At 43.5% G+C, this 18,411-nt stretch overlaps 1 protein-coding gene across 1 annotated transcript in view; it reads right to left on the reverse strand.

The window, feature by feature from the left end:
• CDCP1 (CUB domain containing protein 1) overlaps positions 1 to 18,411 on the reverse strand; it is a 131,044-nt gene that overhangs the window by 79,947 nt on the left and 32,686 nt on the right. Inside the window, exon 2 of the mRNA XM_082258409.1 lies at positions 3,370 to 3,579. Coding sequence (XP_082114535.1) covers positions 3,370 to 3,579 — 210 coding nt within the window. The remainder of the gene's footprint in view (positions 1 to 3,369; positions 3,580 to 18,411) is intronic.

Here is an 18,411-nt window from a genome sequence, read left to right on the forward strand (position 1 = left end):
AAATAGATATATTTTAAGAAACAAGTGAATCATAGGATATTAAACGTGTGACCTTGGTGTTCAGGTTAAGCACATGCTGCCCGCCCTATAGGAGATTGACGGCAGCAAAGTGGTTCCTCTATCCTGACTTGCCATCATATGACATTCACCAGGATAGAGCGATCCGATCCCGGTAAAGAGCCTAATGACATAGGCTCTTTACCATGTGACCAGCTGTGTCCCATCACAGCTGGTTGCATAGTAAATAGGAAGTGCCGTTGATCAGCTTTCCTCCTGACAGGCACGAGTAGAGGAGAGCCGATCTGCCGCTCTCCTAAAAAGGGGGGGGGGTGTCTATGCTTGTAATCAAAGCATTGATTACCAGTGCAGACTCTTGGGGGGGTGCCACTAGAGCCACCAGGGAGTGCCCACCCATGGCCACCAGGGATGCCCACCCATGGCCACCCCAGGGATGGCAATCAGGGCCCTGGGACCCTCTCAGTGCCCTCCCCATCAGACCTGCCCATTAATGGCCATCTATCAGTGCCGCCCACCAGTGCCACCCATCAGTGCCCATCAATGCCGCCCATCAGTGCCCACCAATGCTGCACATGATTTATTATATATATATATATATATATATATATTTTTTTTTTTACTTTTCTGTCTTTTTTTATTTGTGTAGCAAAAAAGAAAAAAAACCTTGCGGTGATCAAATACCACCAAAAGAAAGCTCTATTTGTGGGAAATAAATTACATAAATTTGGTTTAGGTACAGTGTTGCATGACCGCGCAATTGTCATTCAAAATGCAACAGCGCTAAAAGCTGAAAATTGGCCTGGGCAGGAAGGGGGTGAAAGTGCCCGGTATTGAAGTGGATAAAGTCCAAAAGAAACTGCTGTTTAAAGTGGCTAAATACATTTCAGGTGCATCAAAACACACTGCGTTCCATATATTCCAGTAAACCTTTTTTCTAAAGTGGCCTCAAATGGAATGGAAATGCCTGTGTCCTGCCAACATGCTTCATAGTGGAACCCTGCTCTCTGTAGGAAAGAAACAATCTCATTGCAGAGGTCAGACACATCCTCTGCTGAGTCAGAACCAGAACTCCCCAATCAGCAGGGACAATGATCTTTGCCTACTGTAGAGGTAAAGGTCTGACTGAGTAGCAGCTTGTTGGACCTCTGCAGAGAGACCACTGCTTTCACACAGAGAGCAAAGTCCCACTCTGCAGCTAGGTGGCAGGCTTTTCCACTCAGGCTGTAGCGGCTTTAGAAACAAAATTACCTACCTACTGAACACCATTTTTTCAGTGCACTTCGAATGTGTTAGGCTAAATTAAACTGAGATTTCAATTAGACTTTAAATTACAAAGCTGTCTGATTTATTTAAGAGGGCAGTATGTGACTTTCACCACTAAAAGGAATTTTAATGGTCACTCCATCAGGGTAATAGGCTTTAGTGCCTTTATTAGGCATGTAAACATGTGGGCATTGTTTATGCTAATCTAAAAAGCATCAGATTAAACAAGCACTAGGTATGTTACAATGGCTTTCCTGAAGCTCTTAAAAATATAATTTAGCTTCAGTCTGGGAGTGCTGAAAACGGAATCTTAAATGCTGCCAAAAGCCTGTTCAAAGTGAACATGTGAGGGCAGAAATATGGGCGCTACTGGTTCTGCTCATTTTCTGAAAGGTAGAAGGTCCAGCAGGGCTGCCTTCCTGATTCTGGCCTCACTACCTAGTAAATCAATTGTAAATGTAAAAAGATCATATCAAAAACTGATTTGTGGTAAACACTGAAGTAAAAACTCAAAATGTGTGCTTACTGAACAAACCCTATACTTTTCATTTAAAATAAATCTGCACTGAGAGAATACGAAGGTTGCCACTGCAGACAACTCCTAAAACTGCTAGGCTAAACCAATAACTGCAATATACGCCTTGTCATGGACCTGAAAAAGCAGTGAGATTTGTTCAGAATGCACCTTGATTTATTTGATGTGTTACAGGTCAGTCACTCAAAATAATGAAGACTGTGAACTTCGAAAAACAACTGACTTACTGGCTGGATCACCAGATGAAAACAGAAGAACATCTAAAAAAGGAAACTAGTACAGTCATCACATCTAAGAATAGGCAAGTTGCAATATAATAAATGTTTGCTTTTGGGTTTACGATTTAACCACTTGCCGACCGCCGCACGACTATCTACGTCGGCGGTCAGCCCCTCACAGGCAAACTAACGTAGGTCTACGTTGCTTGCCTGTGAGGGTCTAGGGAGCGAGCGCGCGCCCCCGGAGGCGCGCTCCCGCTCCCGCGTGGTCACGGACCCCCCCGCGCGTGTGACCGGCGGACCCGATGTCCGCCGGCCACTCTGCGATCGGCGGGGGAGAGGGAGAAAGTCAGGCAGCTTGTGTAAACAAGCTGCCTGTCATTCTCCTCGGTGTAAAGACACTGATCTAAACGGATCTACTATGTAGATCCGTTGATCAGTGTCCTTACAGCTCAAGCCACAGCCAATCACAGTAGAAAGCACGCCCCTAGGGACACACACAGCCCCTCCCTCCCAAATAAAGTTAACCCCTTCACTACCAGTGTATTTTTACAGTAACAGTGCATATGTATAGCACTGATTACTGTAGAAATGTCACTGGTAACCCCAAAAGTGTCAAAAATGTCAGTCAAGGGTCCGATCTGTCCGCCGCAATGTCGCAGTACCGCAAAAAAAAAAAAAAAAAAAAAAAAAAAAAAAAAAAAAAAAAAAAAAAAAAAAATCGCAGATCGCCGCCATTACGCGTTAAAAAAAAACAACAACAAAAATGACAAAAATCTTTCCCTTTGTTAGTAAACGCGATAACTTTTGCGCAAACCAATCAAAATACGCTTTTTGCGATTTTTTTTACCAAACATAGGTAGCATAAAACAAATTGGCCGAAAATGTTAAAAAATTTGGATTTTTACATTTTTTTGGGGGGGAATTTCATATTAAAAAATGTGAAAAATATTGCTATTTTTGCAAAATTGACGCTCTTTTTTTGTTTATAGCGCATGATCAAAAAAAAGCACAGGTGATCAAATACCACCAAAAGAAAGCTCTGTTTGTGGGAAAAAAAGGACGCCAAATTCGTTTAGGTACAGCGTCGCACGACCGCGCAATTGTCCGTTAAAGTCACGCAGTGCCGAATCGCAAAATACCCCCTGGTCGTTTAGCAGCCAAATCCTCCGGGCCTTAAGTGGTTAAGATTCCAAACTAAAATAAACAAGAAGCCAAACATATACACATTCTTCATTAAGAACGAATTCCACTTACTTTACAAATAGAATTATACAGAATTTCAACATCTTAGGTTTCCTTAATTAAAGCACAGTATCTGTACAGTTAACTTACCCACTGTCCTGTTGATTTCCATAAAATAGTACTTCTCGGGCGTTTTACAACTAAATTCATAATTCACAGTACTTCCAGAACGAATTATCAGACTTGACTTGTCACACTTCCTGTCAATGCAGAGGAAGCAGGGAGATGGCGTTGTATTAATAACACTTTTGATACTGATGATTATGTTGTCTCTTGGTTGTAGCGAGATTGTGACAGATTCTGTAAAGAGAACAGTACAACTTTTCATTAAAAATCAAATATAGTTAAAAGTATCTCTTTTTATTAGTTATGGATGGAGTGGTGAAGGGTTTGACCTTCTGTCAAGTTTTTATTGTTGCCCAGGTCCCCATTGGGGAGATTCAACCTTCTATTCTTCCTGGCAACCATTGTCATCTAGAAAGAAAGAGGAAATCCAACATTTTAAAAGTTGTCAACAGAACAAGAGTGAATAGGAAACCTTTTAATGGCCAATTTCTTCCTCAGACAACAGTCCCAAGAAAGGAATTTTCCTCACTTTGGGAGATTTTCTCTAACTTCCTGTTGCGTCTTAGGGACAGGAACTAAAAGGGAAATATCCCCAATGGTAAATAGACAAGACGAAAAAAAAAAAAAAAAAAACTGTCCGTGGTTTTAACTCTTCCCGACTCCATCCAAAACTTCCCGACTCCATCCAAAACAGAAAAAAAAAAAAAAAAAAAAAAAAAAACTTTGCCTTACATACACTTTAAAGTGGAGTTCCACCCTAAATTTATACTTACCTCCATCTTCTCGCTCCGGGTCATCTAAAAAACAAATGGATAATCGCAATTTTTTTTTTTTTTTACTTACCTTGTAGAGAAAATATACTTACCTTACTTCCTTCTTCCTCCCCTCGGCGGCCACGGCGGGAACGTCATCGCTCCCAGGAATCATTGCGCCTGCACCGGCCCCGACGTCTGTTCCGGGGCGCGCGCGTCATTCCCTTCTAAACAGCTTCTGGGCATGCCCAGAAGCTGTGGAGGGATGACGCGCGCGCACCGGAAGTGACGTCGGGGCCGATGCAGTGCATCGTGGGACCGAAGAAGAAGGAAGAGGACGGAAGAGGACGCGGAAGAGGATCGCGCTGGCTTCAAGCTGCCCACACCTGAGATGGCAGCGCTGGACAAGACATTTTCAAGGTAAGTATTTCTCCCAAAAGGTAAGTGCAACCCGGGACAGATCAGAGGCTAGCCATTGTGGAATGTGCTAGCCCTGACTGTCCCGGGGGTATTTTTATTAAAAAATGTATAACCAGGGTGGAACTCCGCTTTAACTCTTAGTATTTACAGAAACACATTTTCTTTTTCCATTGTTTTTCTAAATGAAATTTATTAGTGATCGACCGATATCAGTTTTTCGTTGCCGATATTTTGGCAAATCCCGATATGGGCCGATATTTTTGTACATTTAAAAAACATTTTTTTTTTTTTGACAGGTACTTTTGTGGCGGGATCTGGGGGTCTAAAACACCACAAACCCCTCCTCTGCACTTAAAAGCATTCAAAAACACCAAGTTTGGCTGTTTTGAATGCTGTAATTTTTTTGAATCTGGCACCAGACAGTACCCGGAAGTGATGTCACTCATGACATCACTTCCGGTTTTTTGCATGGTGACCCAATCAGAGCCGAATGCGGCTTTAATTAGGGTCTTCGGCGGCCGTGCAGGCTGGTTGCCCGGGTCTCCTGGTGGGACGGGAGACCTGGGCGAGCCACAGAAGGGGGCTGGGGGGGGGGGGGGGGACGTCCCCTCCCGCTTCTTGTAATGACAGCCGAGCGGCTTTTTCAGCCGCATCGGTTGTCATTACAAGACAGCCAACCGCCGGTACCAGGGCCGATGCCTCTAGCTGCAGGCATCACTCTGGTACAAACATTTTCCTGAAATAGCGGCAATATTGGTAACCTCCGGGGCCGATTCCGATATATCAGTCGATCCCTAAAATGTATATACTGTATTTGTGTATTACGAGTGCGGGCAGAAAATCCCAATTGTGTGAGGTTTGCTGCAGAGTAGTTTCAACTGTCGTTGCCAAGGCTTTATTCTTTTTATTGCAGACTTAACCAGACTATTCGGAGAGTTGGCTAAAGGAACACATCTGAAAATTCCAATGGAACAAATCCAAACTAGAGAACAAAAGGAAAGCTATTTACAATATGTAAAGTGTTAAAATAGGGCTTACGTAACAAACAGAAAAAAATACAGCCAAAATTATTTCTCAACAGTTTTACATAAACCACAGATAACTAAATGTCCATATACTAATCACACGTTGCGATCATAGTGCAATCACTTCTAATGCCAACAAAGATTATGACAATCAGTAGCAGAATAATCACATAGCTGTCTCAACCTCGGTTGGGCCTGGGGTAACAAAGGCTAGAGACAGTTTCGTTCTTATAGTCCCACCTACTGTTCATAGCAGCATTTTAAGTATAACTAAATATATATATATATATATATATATATATATATATATATATATATATATATATATATATATAGTGTTTGGGGGTTAAAATTATTTTCTAGCAAAAAAAAAGTAGATTTTTACATGTAGGAGCAAAGTGTCAGAACAAAAATATTAAAATAAAAAACGCCGACAGAGGGGTGAAGTTCAACTTTAAAAAAATTATATTTAGTTACAGCACTTTTCCTCCAAGTACTTTACTGTGCTGCTTTTCTAGCACTATACTACCTCTGCCCTAAACCTTAAAATGATAAGTGTATTTTAATACAAAATCCATTTATTCTTTTTGCTGCCCTTTCCCACAAATGACAAACTAGCGACCCATCCTCTACCCTTCCCCAGATGCATACTTACCTTGTTCTGACAGCCGAGGCCTCCAGGGTTTACTGTTGGCAGCTTCCCAGATTTCTATGGGGTTGCATCCTGAGTATTTTTGGCCCTCCCAAAAAGCTTTACACTTTAATCAAATAGTAACCAACCAACATTTAAGGCCATGGCACACTAGAGATTCTTGACGCTGGCGACAGGAACGCTATGCAAAGAATATACTCATTTACCTCCAGGTCTCTTTCCCTGACTGCCTGGATGGGAAGATGTTCCTTCTCTAATGGAAACCCTGCAGTATGTAAATCTTAGTATACAAAACAGCAGTGCCCAAGTGACTTTGACACAGAGTAGATAAAAAAAAAATAGTAATTTTATTCAAAAAACATATCGTAAAAGGATTGCACATCTAAAATGTTAGAGATTTCAGCAAAGATGCACATGAAAAATATAAATAGTTCCATAAATTACAACATAAAGATAATATAAAAAAAAAAGTGTAGCGCTAAATAGTAATGATTATCAAAGAAAATTAAATACATGTGCACATAGGAAAAGTCCATGAATAGGAGAAAATCCAACCAATGGTAAAAAAAAAAAAAAAAAAAAGAAACGCTCCTGATGACGTCAATCCTATGACGAAACGCTGCGTCAGGCAGTACCAGACGTGTCGTGACCACGCCCCCAAGCCGGATTTTATACGATTGAATGATGCAGCCTGTGTTTTTCTCCACCGTGCATTTAAGATATGCCTGCTTGTCTCTACGAACATGTGAGTGTAAAAACTTTTAATAAATTACCTTCGTTTTAAACGGTATCACACTATGTGCCCTGTGTTCCCTTTTTACATCTATGTGGTTCCCATGTGTCTTCCTGAGAGTACATTTTGAAGGTCTTCTATGATGATCTGCACCTGATGGGTTTATCCCCTTTATGCGCATTTGGCTTTTCCATTCGTTTGGAAGCCATTTGTCCCTTTGCTTCACTGGGGGCTTCCATTTGTTTTCTCTGCCATGAGAGGAGCGCCGTCTCCCCCTGCATGCTGGGACTTGTGGTTCTTCTATACAGCACAAAGTTTTTTTACCATTGGATTTTTTCCTATTCATGGACTTTTCATATGGACTTCTCACTTTCAAAAATGTTTCTTGATTTATGTGCACATGTAGTTAAGAACTTTCTTTGATATACATAACTATTTAGCACTACACGTTTTTTATATTATCTTTATAAATTTTTTCTATAGGTTTGTGTGAGCCGCTTGTTTTTATTTATTCACATATTTTATTCACCATTTTATTAATTTCATCAGTAATAGCGCAAAATTTGCTCAGTTTATGGATAAATTACAACATGACTAGTAGTCCATGGGGATGAAGTGCTTGTACATTGTATCTCGACGCGTTTCAAGAGACAACACTCGCTTCCTAAAGAGAAATTAGATACTCGTACATCTGAATGTAGAGACCAGGTCGTTAAAGGAAAAAAAAAAAAAAAAAAGAAGGACCGCTGGTTTCAGGGGGAGGTTCAAAAATCTATACTTACAGTTCAGACAGGATACCCAGAATCAACCAAAACTGGATAGAGATCCCAACAGTGAAAATAGCATGACCCCAACAAGCATAGAAAAGGGGGAGCAGGAGGAAAAATGCCAACTGGTTCACACTGTCCTATCCGAAAGTTTCTCCTAAAGTCCTCTGGGCACTGTTGTTTTGTATACCACAGAGACACATAATGCCAACACACACCAGCTATTATATATGGGAGGATCAAATCTTAGTTATCTGACCAGCAAGGGAGCGTTTCTTAGTAGGAGTAGGAGAGTATTGGCTCTGCATAGTAATCCTGTGGCCATGGGCCTCACAATGAGTAACATTTGGTTTCTGTAGCAAACCCCTTGGCATCTGCATAGTTTTGAATTGAAGTGCATGCATTATTAATGATATATCAAAAGATTTCTGTTTGGAAGAGGGCAGATAAGAAGGGTGATATGTCTGTACAGATACAGCACTGTTATTCTGTAGGCATAAGTAAGCCTCATAGAAAAAAAGTTTAAAGAAAGACAGACAGACAAAGTGCCAACACACGCTGCCAGCACTTGTTAGAGCATGCTTGCCCTACCAAGTAAGCCGTAATGGCATTTAGTTAAAAAAACAGTTACAGCAAAATAAAGTAAAATGATACATTTAAATACCAATATGCAAAATAAAACAAAACCATAGTTTGACAACGTAATGCAGTAGCCTATGAATCCAATCTGTATGCTATCAAGAAAAGTTTTAGGCCTTATGCACACTTGCACAACTGCATTTATCTTTTCTAACAACTGAAGTTATGTGGAAAGTATAAAAAACATTTATGTTTTATAGATGATTTATTCCTGGGTTTAGATGCTTTAATCACTTTAGCTCTAGAAGGTTTTACTCCCCACGACCAGGCCATTTTTTTGCTATTCAGCACTGCGCTACTTTAACACCTTGGAGCCTAAGCTTTTTTCTGACATATGTTGCTTACAAGATAAAAATCTGTATTTTTTGCTAGAAAATGACTTAGAACTCCCAAACATTATATATATATTTTTTTAGACCCTAGAGAATAAAATGGCGATTGTTGCAATATTTTATGTCACACGGTATTTGTGCAGTGTTCTTTCAAACAAATTTTTTTGGGAAGAAATACACTTTCATGAATTTAAAAAAAACGAAACTGTAAAGTTAGCCCAATGTTTTTGTATAATGTCAAAGATGAAGTCACGCCGCGTAAATAGATACTGAACATGCCATTCTTTAAAATTGCGCATACTCGTGGAATGGTACTTAAAAATCTCCATAGGCGGCGCTTTAAAAAATTTGAACGGTTACCTGTTTAGAATTATTGCTCTCACTTTAACGATCACAGCGATACCTCCGTTTGAACACCGTTTACATATACTTTGACAGTTAAAAAATATCCAATATATTCAATTTTTGTCATATATTTAGGCCAAAATGTATTTAGCTACATGTCTTTGAAAAACAATTCTCAATGAGCATATTTTTAACCGCTTTAAGACGAGAAGATTTTACCCCATTCCTGACCAGGCCATATTTTGCGATTCGGCACTGTGTTACTTTAACGGACAATTGCGCGGTCGTGCGATGCTGTACCCAAATTAAATTTATCTCCGTTTTTCCCCACAAATAGAGCTTTCTTTTGGTGGTATTTGATCACCTGTGCGATTTTTACTTTTTGTGCTATAAACAAAAAAAGAGCGACAATTTTGAAAAAACAACAATATTTTTCAAATTTTTTTATATGAAATTCCCCCCCCAAAAAATGTAAAAATCAAAATGTTAACATTTTAGGCCAATTTGTTTTCTGCTACATATTTTTGGTAAAAAAAAAAATCGTAATAAGCGTATTTTGATTGGTTTGCGCAAAAGTTATCGCAGCTACTAACTACGGGAAATTTATATCATTTTTATTGTTTTTTTTTTTTTTTTTTTTTTAACTAGCAATGGCGGCGATCTGTGATTTTTTTTGTGGGACAGTGACATTACTACAGTAATCAGTGCTATAAATATGCACTGTTACTGTAAAAATGACACTGGCAGGGAAGGGGTTAACTTTTATTGGTGATCAAGGGGTTAATGTATGCCTGGTGCTTACTAACGTGTGTGGGGGGAGGGGACTGAGTGACACAGGCACAGATCGCAGGTTCAGCTATGTTGAATCCTGCAATCTGTCCCTGCCTTCTTCACTTAGGAGATCCGCCCGCTTTGTTTACACAAGGGGGCGGATTTCCACACTCGATCCCCAACGATCGGGAAAGAACGGCGGTGATCACCGCCTCTCTTCCCCTGGCCCGACTCCCGCTGTGACTGAAAACAGCGGGAGCGAGTCTCTGGCGGCGCGCTCGCGCGCCGCCCACAAGGGGAGTCCAGCGATGTAGGTCTACGTCGCTGGACGATAATCGAGCCACTTTGCCGGAGTATGGTCAACCTGACCGGTCGGCAAGTGGTTAAAAAAAAATAAAAATGTGATCACTTTTATTGCGGTCACAAGGAATGTAAACATCCCTTGTAACAGTAATAGGCAGTCACACATACTCTTTATGGAGAGATCTTGGGTCTTGTCTGTCTTTTTTTTTTTTTAAATATAGCGCCTTTAGGGCTCTAGTATCGGGAACATCGCTTCAGGGTTTACATCGGAGACCTGATCAGAGCCGAATTCGGCTTTCATCCCGGACTTTCGCCAGTCGGCAGCCGTGCCATCTGGTCGCTCTGGTCTCCCGGTGGGACGGGAGACCCAGGCGAGCTGCGGAAGGCGACGGGAGAGAGGACGTCTCCTCGCGCTTCTTGTAATGACAGCCGAGTGGCTGCTCAGCTGCATCGGTTGTCGTTACAAGAAAGCCGACCGTTGGCTCTGAACAACGGTACCGGGGTGATTCCTCTAGCTACAGGCATCACCCCGGTACAACCCCCTGAAGCCAAGGCCGCATATTTGCATTCCGTCGGCGCTAAGGGGTTAACTAGCAATTGCTCGGTCATGTAAACTGTATGCAAATTACATTTATATAGTTTTTTTTTTTTTCACACAAATGGAGCTTTCTTTTGGTGGTATTTTATCACTGCATGGGTTTTTTATTTTCTATTATGTAAACGAAAAAATACTGAAAATTTTGAATAAACGAAAAAAATATTTTCTGCTTTTAAATGATTCAACTCAAACAAATTTTAATAGTACACAAAGATAACCCGAGTAAATACAAAATGCATTTTTAAATGACGATTTTATCAGGGAAAAAAAATCGGATTTTTGTAAGATCTTACCGTAAAATCCTTTTCTCTTAGCTCATTGACAGACGTAGTCTTCTTGATTCACAAGAACTGGGTTATGTTGTCTCCGCAGGAGCAGGACTAGGCAGAAAGAAAAAACGTTCTGGCTCCACCTTAGGGGCAGTCCCTGAGGGTATATCCTCCCTCTCTCTGCTACAAGGCATCAGTTCTGTCACAAAGCAGCAACAGAGAATTTAACCCAACCCAACTCAATGATAGAGGGGCGGGTACTACGTCTGTCAATGAGCTAAGAGAAAAGGATTTTACGGTAAGATCTTACAAAAATCCGATTTTCTCTGTCGCTCATTGACAGACGTAGTCTTCTTGATTCACAAGAACTGGGACATCCAGAAGCAGTGCCACAAATGAGGGGTGGGATTGACCGAAATCAAAATCCAATCTAGAAGGCCCAACCGGTGCCAAACTAGAAGTTTTAAAGGCTCATTATAAACAAAGAATGAGACTCAAGTGAAAATTTCCAATGGAAAAAAACCCTCGAGGCAGACCACTGGTCTCCTCAAATGGCGGCCTGCAAAACCTTGCGGCCAAACGAGGCATCAGACGATGCCATTACATCAACTTTATAATGTTTTGTAAAGGTATGCACCGACGACCAGGTAGCCGCCTTGCACACCTGGACCACTGACGCCTGATGGCGAAAGGCCCATGACGCACTAAGTGCCCGAGTGGAGTGCGCCTTAACAGGGAACGGGGGCTCCCGACCCTTAATAGAATAAGCCTGTACCACCGTCTGTCTGATCCATTTGGAAATAGTCGCGGCAGATGCAGGCAACCCCTTTTTGGGTCCATCCGGGATCACAAAAAGTGAATCCGTCTTGCGAAACGAGTCTGTCGTTTTCAAGTATACCCTGAGCGCCCGGACCACATCCAAGGAGTGTAAAGCAAACTCCCGAGGATGACTGGGCTTAGGACACAGGGAAGGTAATACAATTTCTTCATTCAGATGAAATTTTGAAACCACTTTTGGTAGGAAGGATGGATTCGGACGAAGAACCACCTCATCTCTATGAACCACCAGATATGGGGAACGACAAGATAAACTGGCCAGTTCTGACACCCTGCGTGCAGAAGTGATAGCCACCAAGAAGGCCACCTTCTGGGACAACGTAGGTAGAGGAATCTCCCTAATATCTTCAAAGGGAGGTTTCTGAAGAACCGACAATACTAAATTAAGATCCCAGGGTGGTAACGGCGTGCGCACTGGCGGAGCCAGATGTCGCACCCCCTGGATGAAATTCCGCACCAAGGAATGAGTAGCCAAAGGCTTCTGAAAGAAGATAGCTAATGCTGAGACCTGACCCTTGATAGTGCTCAAGGCCAGTTTCTGCTCAACCCCTTGTTGCAGAAAAGCGAATATTCGACTAACCGAATAAGACCGTGGACGGAACCCCAGAGGTTCACACCATGCAATGTAGGACTTCCATGTACGATGATAAATATTTCTGGAAGTCGCTTTCCTTGCTTTAACTAGAGTAGGAATAACTGAAGCTGACAATCCCTTGTCCTTCAGCACCTGGGTCTCAATAGCCAGGCCGTTAAAGCCAGCGATCGTAAAACAGGATGGAAGATTGGTCCCTGAGACAGTAGGTCCTCCCTGAGAGGAAGTCTCCACGGGACGTCCGCCACCAGTCTGACCACGTCGGCGTACCAAGCTCGGCGAGGCCAGTCCGGAGCTACCAGGATTACTGGAATTCCTTCCTCCTCTATCCTGCGAAGAAGTCTTGGCAGTAACCCGAGAGGAGGGAAGGCATACATTAGCTGGTATTGCCCCCACGGGGCAATCAGTGCGTCTGCGGTCTCTGCTAGGGATCGGATCGCGGGAGCGAGCCACGAATCTCTGTACTTTCCTGTTGAATCGTGATGCCAACAGATCCACATCCGGGGTGCCCCACCGTAGGCACAACTGGTGGAAAACTTCTGGATGGAGGGACCATTCCCCCTGATCCAGAGTCTGACGGCTGAGATAATCTGCCTGCCAATTCTCCACCCCCGGAATGAACACCGCAGAGATAGCTGGAACAAATCGTTCCGCCCAGCGAAGAATGCAAGCCACTTCTTTGGCCGCTCGGACACTCTTGGTGCCCCCCTGGTGATTGACATAAGCCACGGCCGTGGCGTTGTCCGACTGGATCCGAACCGGGCTGCCCTGGAGCTGCTCGGTCCAGTGAATCAGACAAAGTCTGATCGCTCTCAGTTCCAATACATTTATCGGCAACCTGGATTCTTCCAGGGACCAAAGTCCCTGGACAGATAACTGACCGAGAATTCCTCCCCATCCGGATAGACTGGCATCCGTGGTCACTATCGTCCAATATATTGGCCGAAATGACTTTCCCTGGCTGAGCATCGGAGACCGAAGCCACCAGACCAGAGACTCTCTGGTCTGTTTGCTCAATCGGATCCGATTTTCCAGGGATTCCGGATTCCGATTCCATCTGAGAAGAATCTCTTGCTGAAGAATTCGGGTATGGGACTGGGCAAATGGGACTGCTTCGAAGGAAGCCACCATCAACCCCAGAACCCTCATGCAAGTTCGAAGAGAAGACCAGCTGTTGGATAGTAACAACTGGACTGCTGATTGAATCTTCCGGAGTTTCCCTACCGGAAGGAAAACTCTTGACCTGACTGTGTCTAGAATTAGACCCAGATATTCGAGCCTCTGGGTGGGAACCAGAAATGACTTTTGCTGGTTCACCAGCCACCCGAATTCCTGTAAAGAAATTATTGTAATTTCTATGTTTTGTAGCAGGGTCTGAGGAGACTCTGAATGAAGCAGGAGATCGTCTAGGTAACCTAGAATCGATATGCCTCTTTGGCGCAGTAGTGCCAACATTGGGGCCAACACCTTCGTGAAGACCCGAGGAGCCGTGGCGAGACCGAAAGGTAACGCCACAAACTGATAGTGGTTCTATTCTACGGAAAAGCGTAGAAACCGCTGATGTCCTGCGAAAATGGGAATGTGAAGATAGGCGTCCTTGATGTCTATGGACGCTAGGACATCCCCTGGATGCAGGAAGGCTGCTACTGTGCGAATGGATTCCATCTTGAATTTCCTTATGTTGAGAAAGGAATTGAGTGCCCTTAAAGAGGAAGTAAACCCTCCTCAGGAAGTTGTACCTATAGGTAAGCCTATGATAAGGCTTACCTATAGGTACTGTAAATATCTCCTAAACTTACACCGTTTAGGAGATATTTACCTTTAATGCAGCCAGTGACGTCACTGGCGCATGCGCTCTGAAGGAACGGCTGATCGTGCCGTTCCTTCAGAGCCCCGTGCCGTGACCGTCGGCTCCCGTGCGCGTGCGCGGGAGTGACGTCACCGAGGCTCCGGCCAATCAGATGACCGGATGCCGCGATCCCGGAAGACGGGCGACATGTCATGTCGCCCGTCATACAGGTAAGAGAGCGGCACGGCGGGGGCTCGTTCTAAGGTAAGTATTTCATAATGAGCTAGTATGCGAAGCATACTAGCTCATTATGTCTTTCTCTTGCAGGTTGTAAAAAAAAAAAATTTTTTTTAAATGAGTTTACAACCTCTTTAAGTCCAGAATTGGACGCACTTTGCCCTCTTTCCTGGGTATTGTAAATAGGTTTGAATAAAACCCTTGAAAACGTTCTGTCCAAGGAACGTGGACTACCACTCCTTGTTGTAGTAAATCCGTGACTGCTCTCCGCAGATCTTCTAGACGATCCGGGGATAGTCGGATATTGGAAGGGAAGAATCGCGCCGGTGGGAGAGATCGAAACTCGATCTTGTACCCTGACCTTATGACTTCGCAAACCCACTTGTCCGGGATTCTGGAAAGCCATGGATCCGGGAACCGGCGAAGACGTCCCCCCACCCCAATTATGGGTGGGGGCGCACCTTCAGGCTTTGGACGATTTATCTTCAGGTCTGGAGGGGGCGGGCTTTTGCTTGCCCGACCAACGTCCCCTGAAGCCTCCTGAAGGAGCTTTGGAGGACTTAATTTTTTCACCCGCGGGACGAAAAAACTTTTTGTGAGCAGAGAAAGAAGGCCCTCGTCTTTGAGTTCCTTTACCCTTAACATTTTGCGGTAAAAAGGTGCTCTTTCCACCCGTGAGATCCTTAATGATCTCATCTAAGTTGGCTCCAAATAGACGCTCTCCTAAAAAGGGGATATTAGCCAATGCTTTTTTGGAACCTTGGTCGGCTAACCAACCTTTTAGCCACAGTGTACGCCTGAGAACCACTGCTGAAACTGATGCTCGCGCCAATAATGGAGTGGCATCTAACGCCGCATCACACACAAACTGTAACCCTTGTATCATTTGTTCCAACAAATCTGATACCGCCTGAGGGACCTCTTCTAAGTCCCGGCGTAACCACTTGGTCCATTCAGTTACAGTCTGCGAAACCAGACCAATAGCAATTATTGGTCTGAAAGCTGATCCAATCAAGGAAAACATGGTGCGAGACATAGCTTCTATCTTGCGATCCACTGGATCTTTAAAAGACGGAGCGTCTTCTAAAGGAATAACCGTGGCTTTATTCAATCTAGCAATTGGTGAATCCACCACAGGTGGTTCTGTCCATTTCTTAATGAGGGTTTCCTCAAACGGATAACGCCTGTTAATGCGTTTAGAAATAGCAGAGGTGCGTTTTGGCAGACTCCATTCTTCTTTGATTGGATTGCCAAAACATTTGGGCAATGGAAAAACCTTCGCCACTTTCATGCGTTTTTTAGTCCCAAAAGGGATTTCAGTTTCAGCTATTTCCGACGGAATACCCTGTAATCTTAAGGTTTCTTGAACAGATACAATGAGTACGTTTACCAACGCTTCCTCTCGGGCTATGGCTGATGCCGAAACATCCTCCTCACTGTCTGAAGAGACAGTACCCGAGACACCAATCCCAGATGAAGTACCTGCAACTGCAGAAATAGGCTCAGAGTCTGAATCCGAAGTTTCAGATAATAAGGGGTTAGGCGGGGGTCGCTTTCTTGCGCCCTGTTCCTGACAAGCCACTTCCACCCGGGACACAAAAGTTTCCATAATAGCTGACAATGATTCAACCGTCAGTGGGGTGCTGGAGGATCCTGCAGACACCTCGAGGGGATCCGGTGGAGATACATGAGTGGCAGGGTCCATGTTAATTCAGGACACCTCTGCCAGAAAAAACAAAAAACCTTTTTTTTTTTTTTTTTTTTTAAATCAAAAAAATACCTCTTCTTTTTTTTTTTTATGTGTCTCCCCCTAGCGCAATAGCGCCCCTCAGAGTACCTGCTTCTCGATCCCCACAGAGAGAGAGAGGGACCCCCAAGGCTCACCACCCGATGCAGAGAAGTTTCCAACCAACTGCAGTCAGCGTCTGTCTTTTACAGACTGGAAAGAGCTGTGTTCGTTTTCCCGGGTAGAAGGACGTGGCTCCGCCCCCTGTGTACGCCTTCCGGCGTTCCCAACTCTCCACGAGGTAGCTGGGCTCATCAAACATGGCCGCCCCCATACAGGAGACAATAGACTCCAAAAACATGGCGGCCGGCGTGACCTGAGGACATACATGCACCTGGTCTACGGTAAAATGGCGGCGGACCGCCGAAATCGTTTTTCCCAGCACATCCACCTGTATCTCTGCTAAGTGGCGGTTTATCGATCTGCAGGAGGTACACTACAATTAAGGTAGGATTATACCTCCTATGTCTGCTGTAATACTACAGTCTGCTGGGTAGAGTGTTAGCTCTCAAACCAAGTCCACTTCCCACCAAACACATACTGTATTTACAAGGTGGACTTTTAGTGTCAGATATATACTGACCATGTATGGAGGGGCCCATAATTCATACTGCCTCATAACGAGGAAAAAAGGGAACGTTTACTCACCATACCGAACCGACAGGCACCCTCTCTTCACAATACCCTCTCCACCGGGGTGGGGGGTTGTGGACCACTCCGGACGCCTCGACTCTCTGGTTCCTGGCGTCCAAGCGAGACTTTTAACTCGCAAGGTCAGTCCCTCCAATGGGACTCCGTCGCGGCCGACCCAGCGCGGAGCTCTGGTCTGCACGCGCTCGTAGGCAGAAACCGGGGTGACCACTGGATCTCAACATCCAGCCCGTCGCCCGGCCCCGCATACTTACTTGAATGTGTCGCGGCCGACCAAGCGCAATGCAATGGTCTGCGCGCGCTCGTAGGCCGGCTGGGGTGACCTCTAGTGTCGCCCAGTCCGGCGTTTTTGCTTGAAGATCTCACAGGAAAAAAACACTGGAGAAAACTACCTAAAAAATATTTTTTCTAAAGAAAAAATCTTGCCAGGACCAAAAAGATCCCAGCAAGGAACTTAGGTCCTTACTCCTGACTAGACAGAAAAAAACTGATGCCTTGTAGCAGAGAGAGGGAGGATATACCCTCAGGGACTGCCCCTAAGGTGGAGCCAGAACGTTTTTTCTTTCTGCCTAGTCCTGCTCCTGCGGAGACAACATAACCCAGTTCTTGTGAATCAAGAAGACTACGTCTGTCAATGAGCGACAGAGAAAATGTGGTTAATCACAGTTTAGTCATGATTTAGCAAGGGGGGGGGGGGGCAGATTACTTTTTCAGATAGAGCCAGGCAGGTTTGGACAGCTTTTTTCCCTTAACAAATGAATGAAATCATCCTTCAAAAAATGCATTTCGTATTTCCTCTGGTTATCTTTGTGTAATAATAAAATTTGTTTGATTATCTGAGTCTGCATCTGATATGCAACGAAAATTAAAAATCAAGGAGGGAGGCAAATACTTTTTCCAGCACTGTAGAGGATTTTTGCTCTCTTACTTTAACAATCTAATAAAAACTGTGCATTGTACACTATGAGAAATAACTATCTGAAAACATTGCATTGCCATAGAATAACTGACACTGCTTGTTTGTGCTTCATAATGTGTTATTGCTTTTAGTGCTGAAAGACAGCTATGTCATTATAATTCCACATTTATAAATGAAATAGAAAATATAGATTTGCATATTTATAACCAGTTCACACAGTTCCCCGTTACTGAGGAATTTTTAGCTGATCAGTGATGAGCAAATGAAAAACAAATAGCCAAGGGAATTATCAACTCTAATCACTGAACAGGAAACACTGTAGGAAACCAAGAAAGATGATTAAAGTTTATGCAAATCAAAACTTTATTTTACAAGTTTTTTTTTTTTTTTTTGTTTTTTTTTTTAATCGGGTAAAGGATTATTGGGATGGCACACATTTGTACAACTAGACATTAAAAGTACATGTAGTTCACATCAAATATGAATTAAGCATACCAGTATTGTAACACGCACCCCTTAGAGCCGTATGTGGGGCCATGCTTAACCAGGACACTAGGGCCACCATAACAAAGCAGGTAAACATTTGGAAAGCAAGGGCATACAAATTTCAGCCATAGCATTACCAGCTAAATTAAACATGTCCATTTGT

Source organism: Pelophylax lessonae (assembly GCF_965119305.1).
Source record: "Pelophylax lessonae genome assembly, chromosome: 5".
Taxonomy (NCBI): domain Eukaryota; kingdom Metazoa; phylum Chordata; class Amphibia; order Anura; family Ranidae; genus Pelophylax; species Pelophylax lessonae.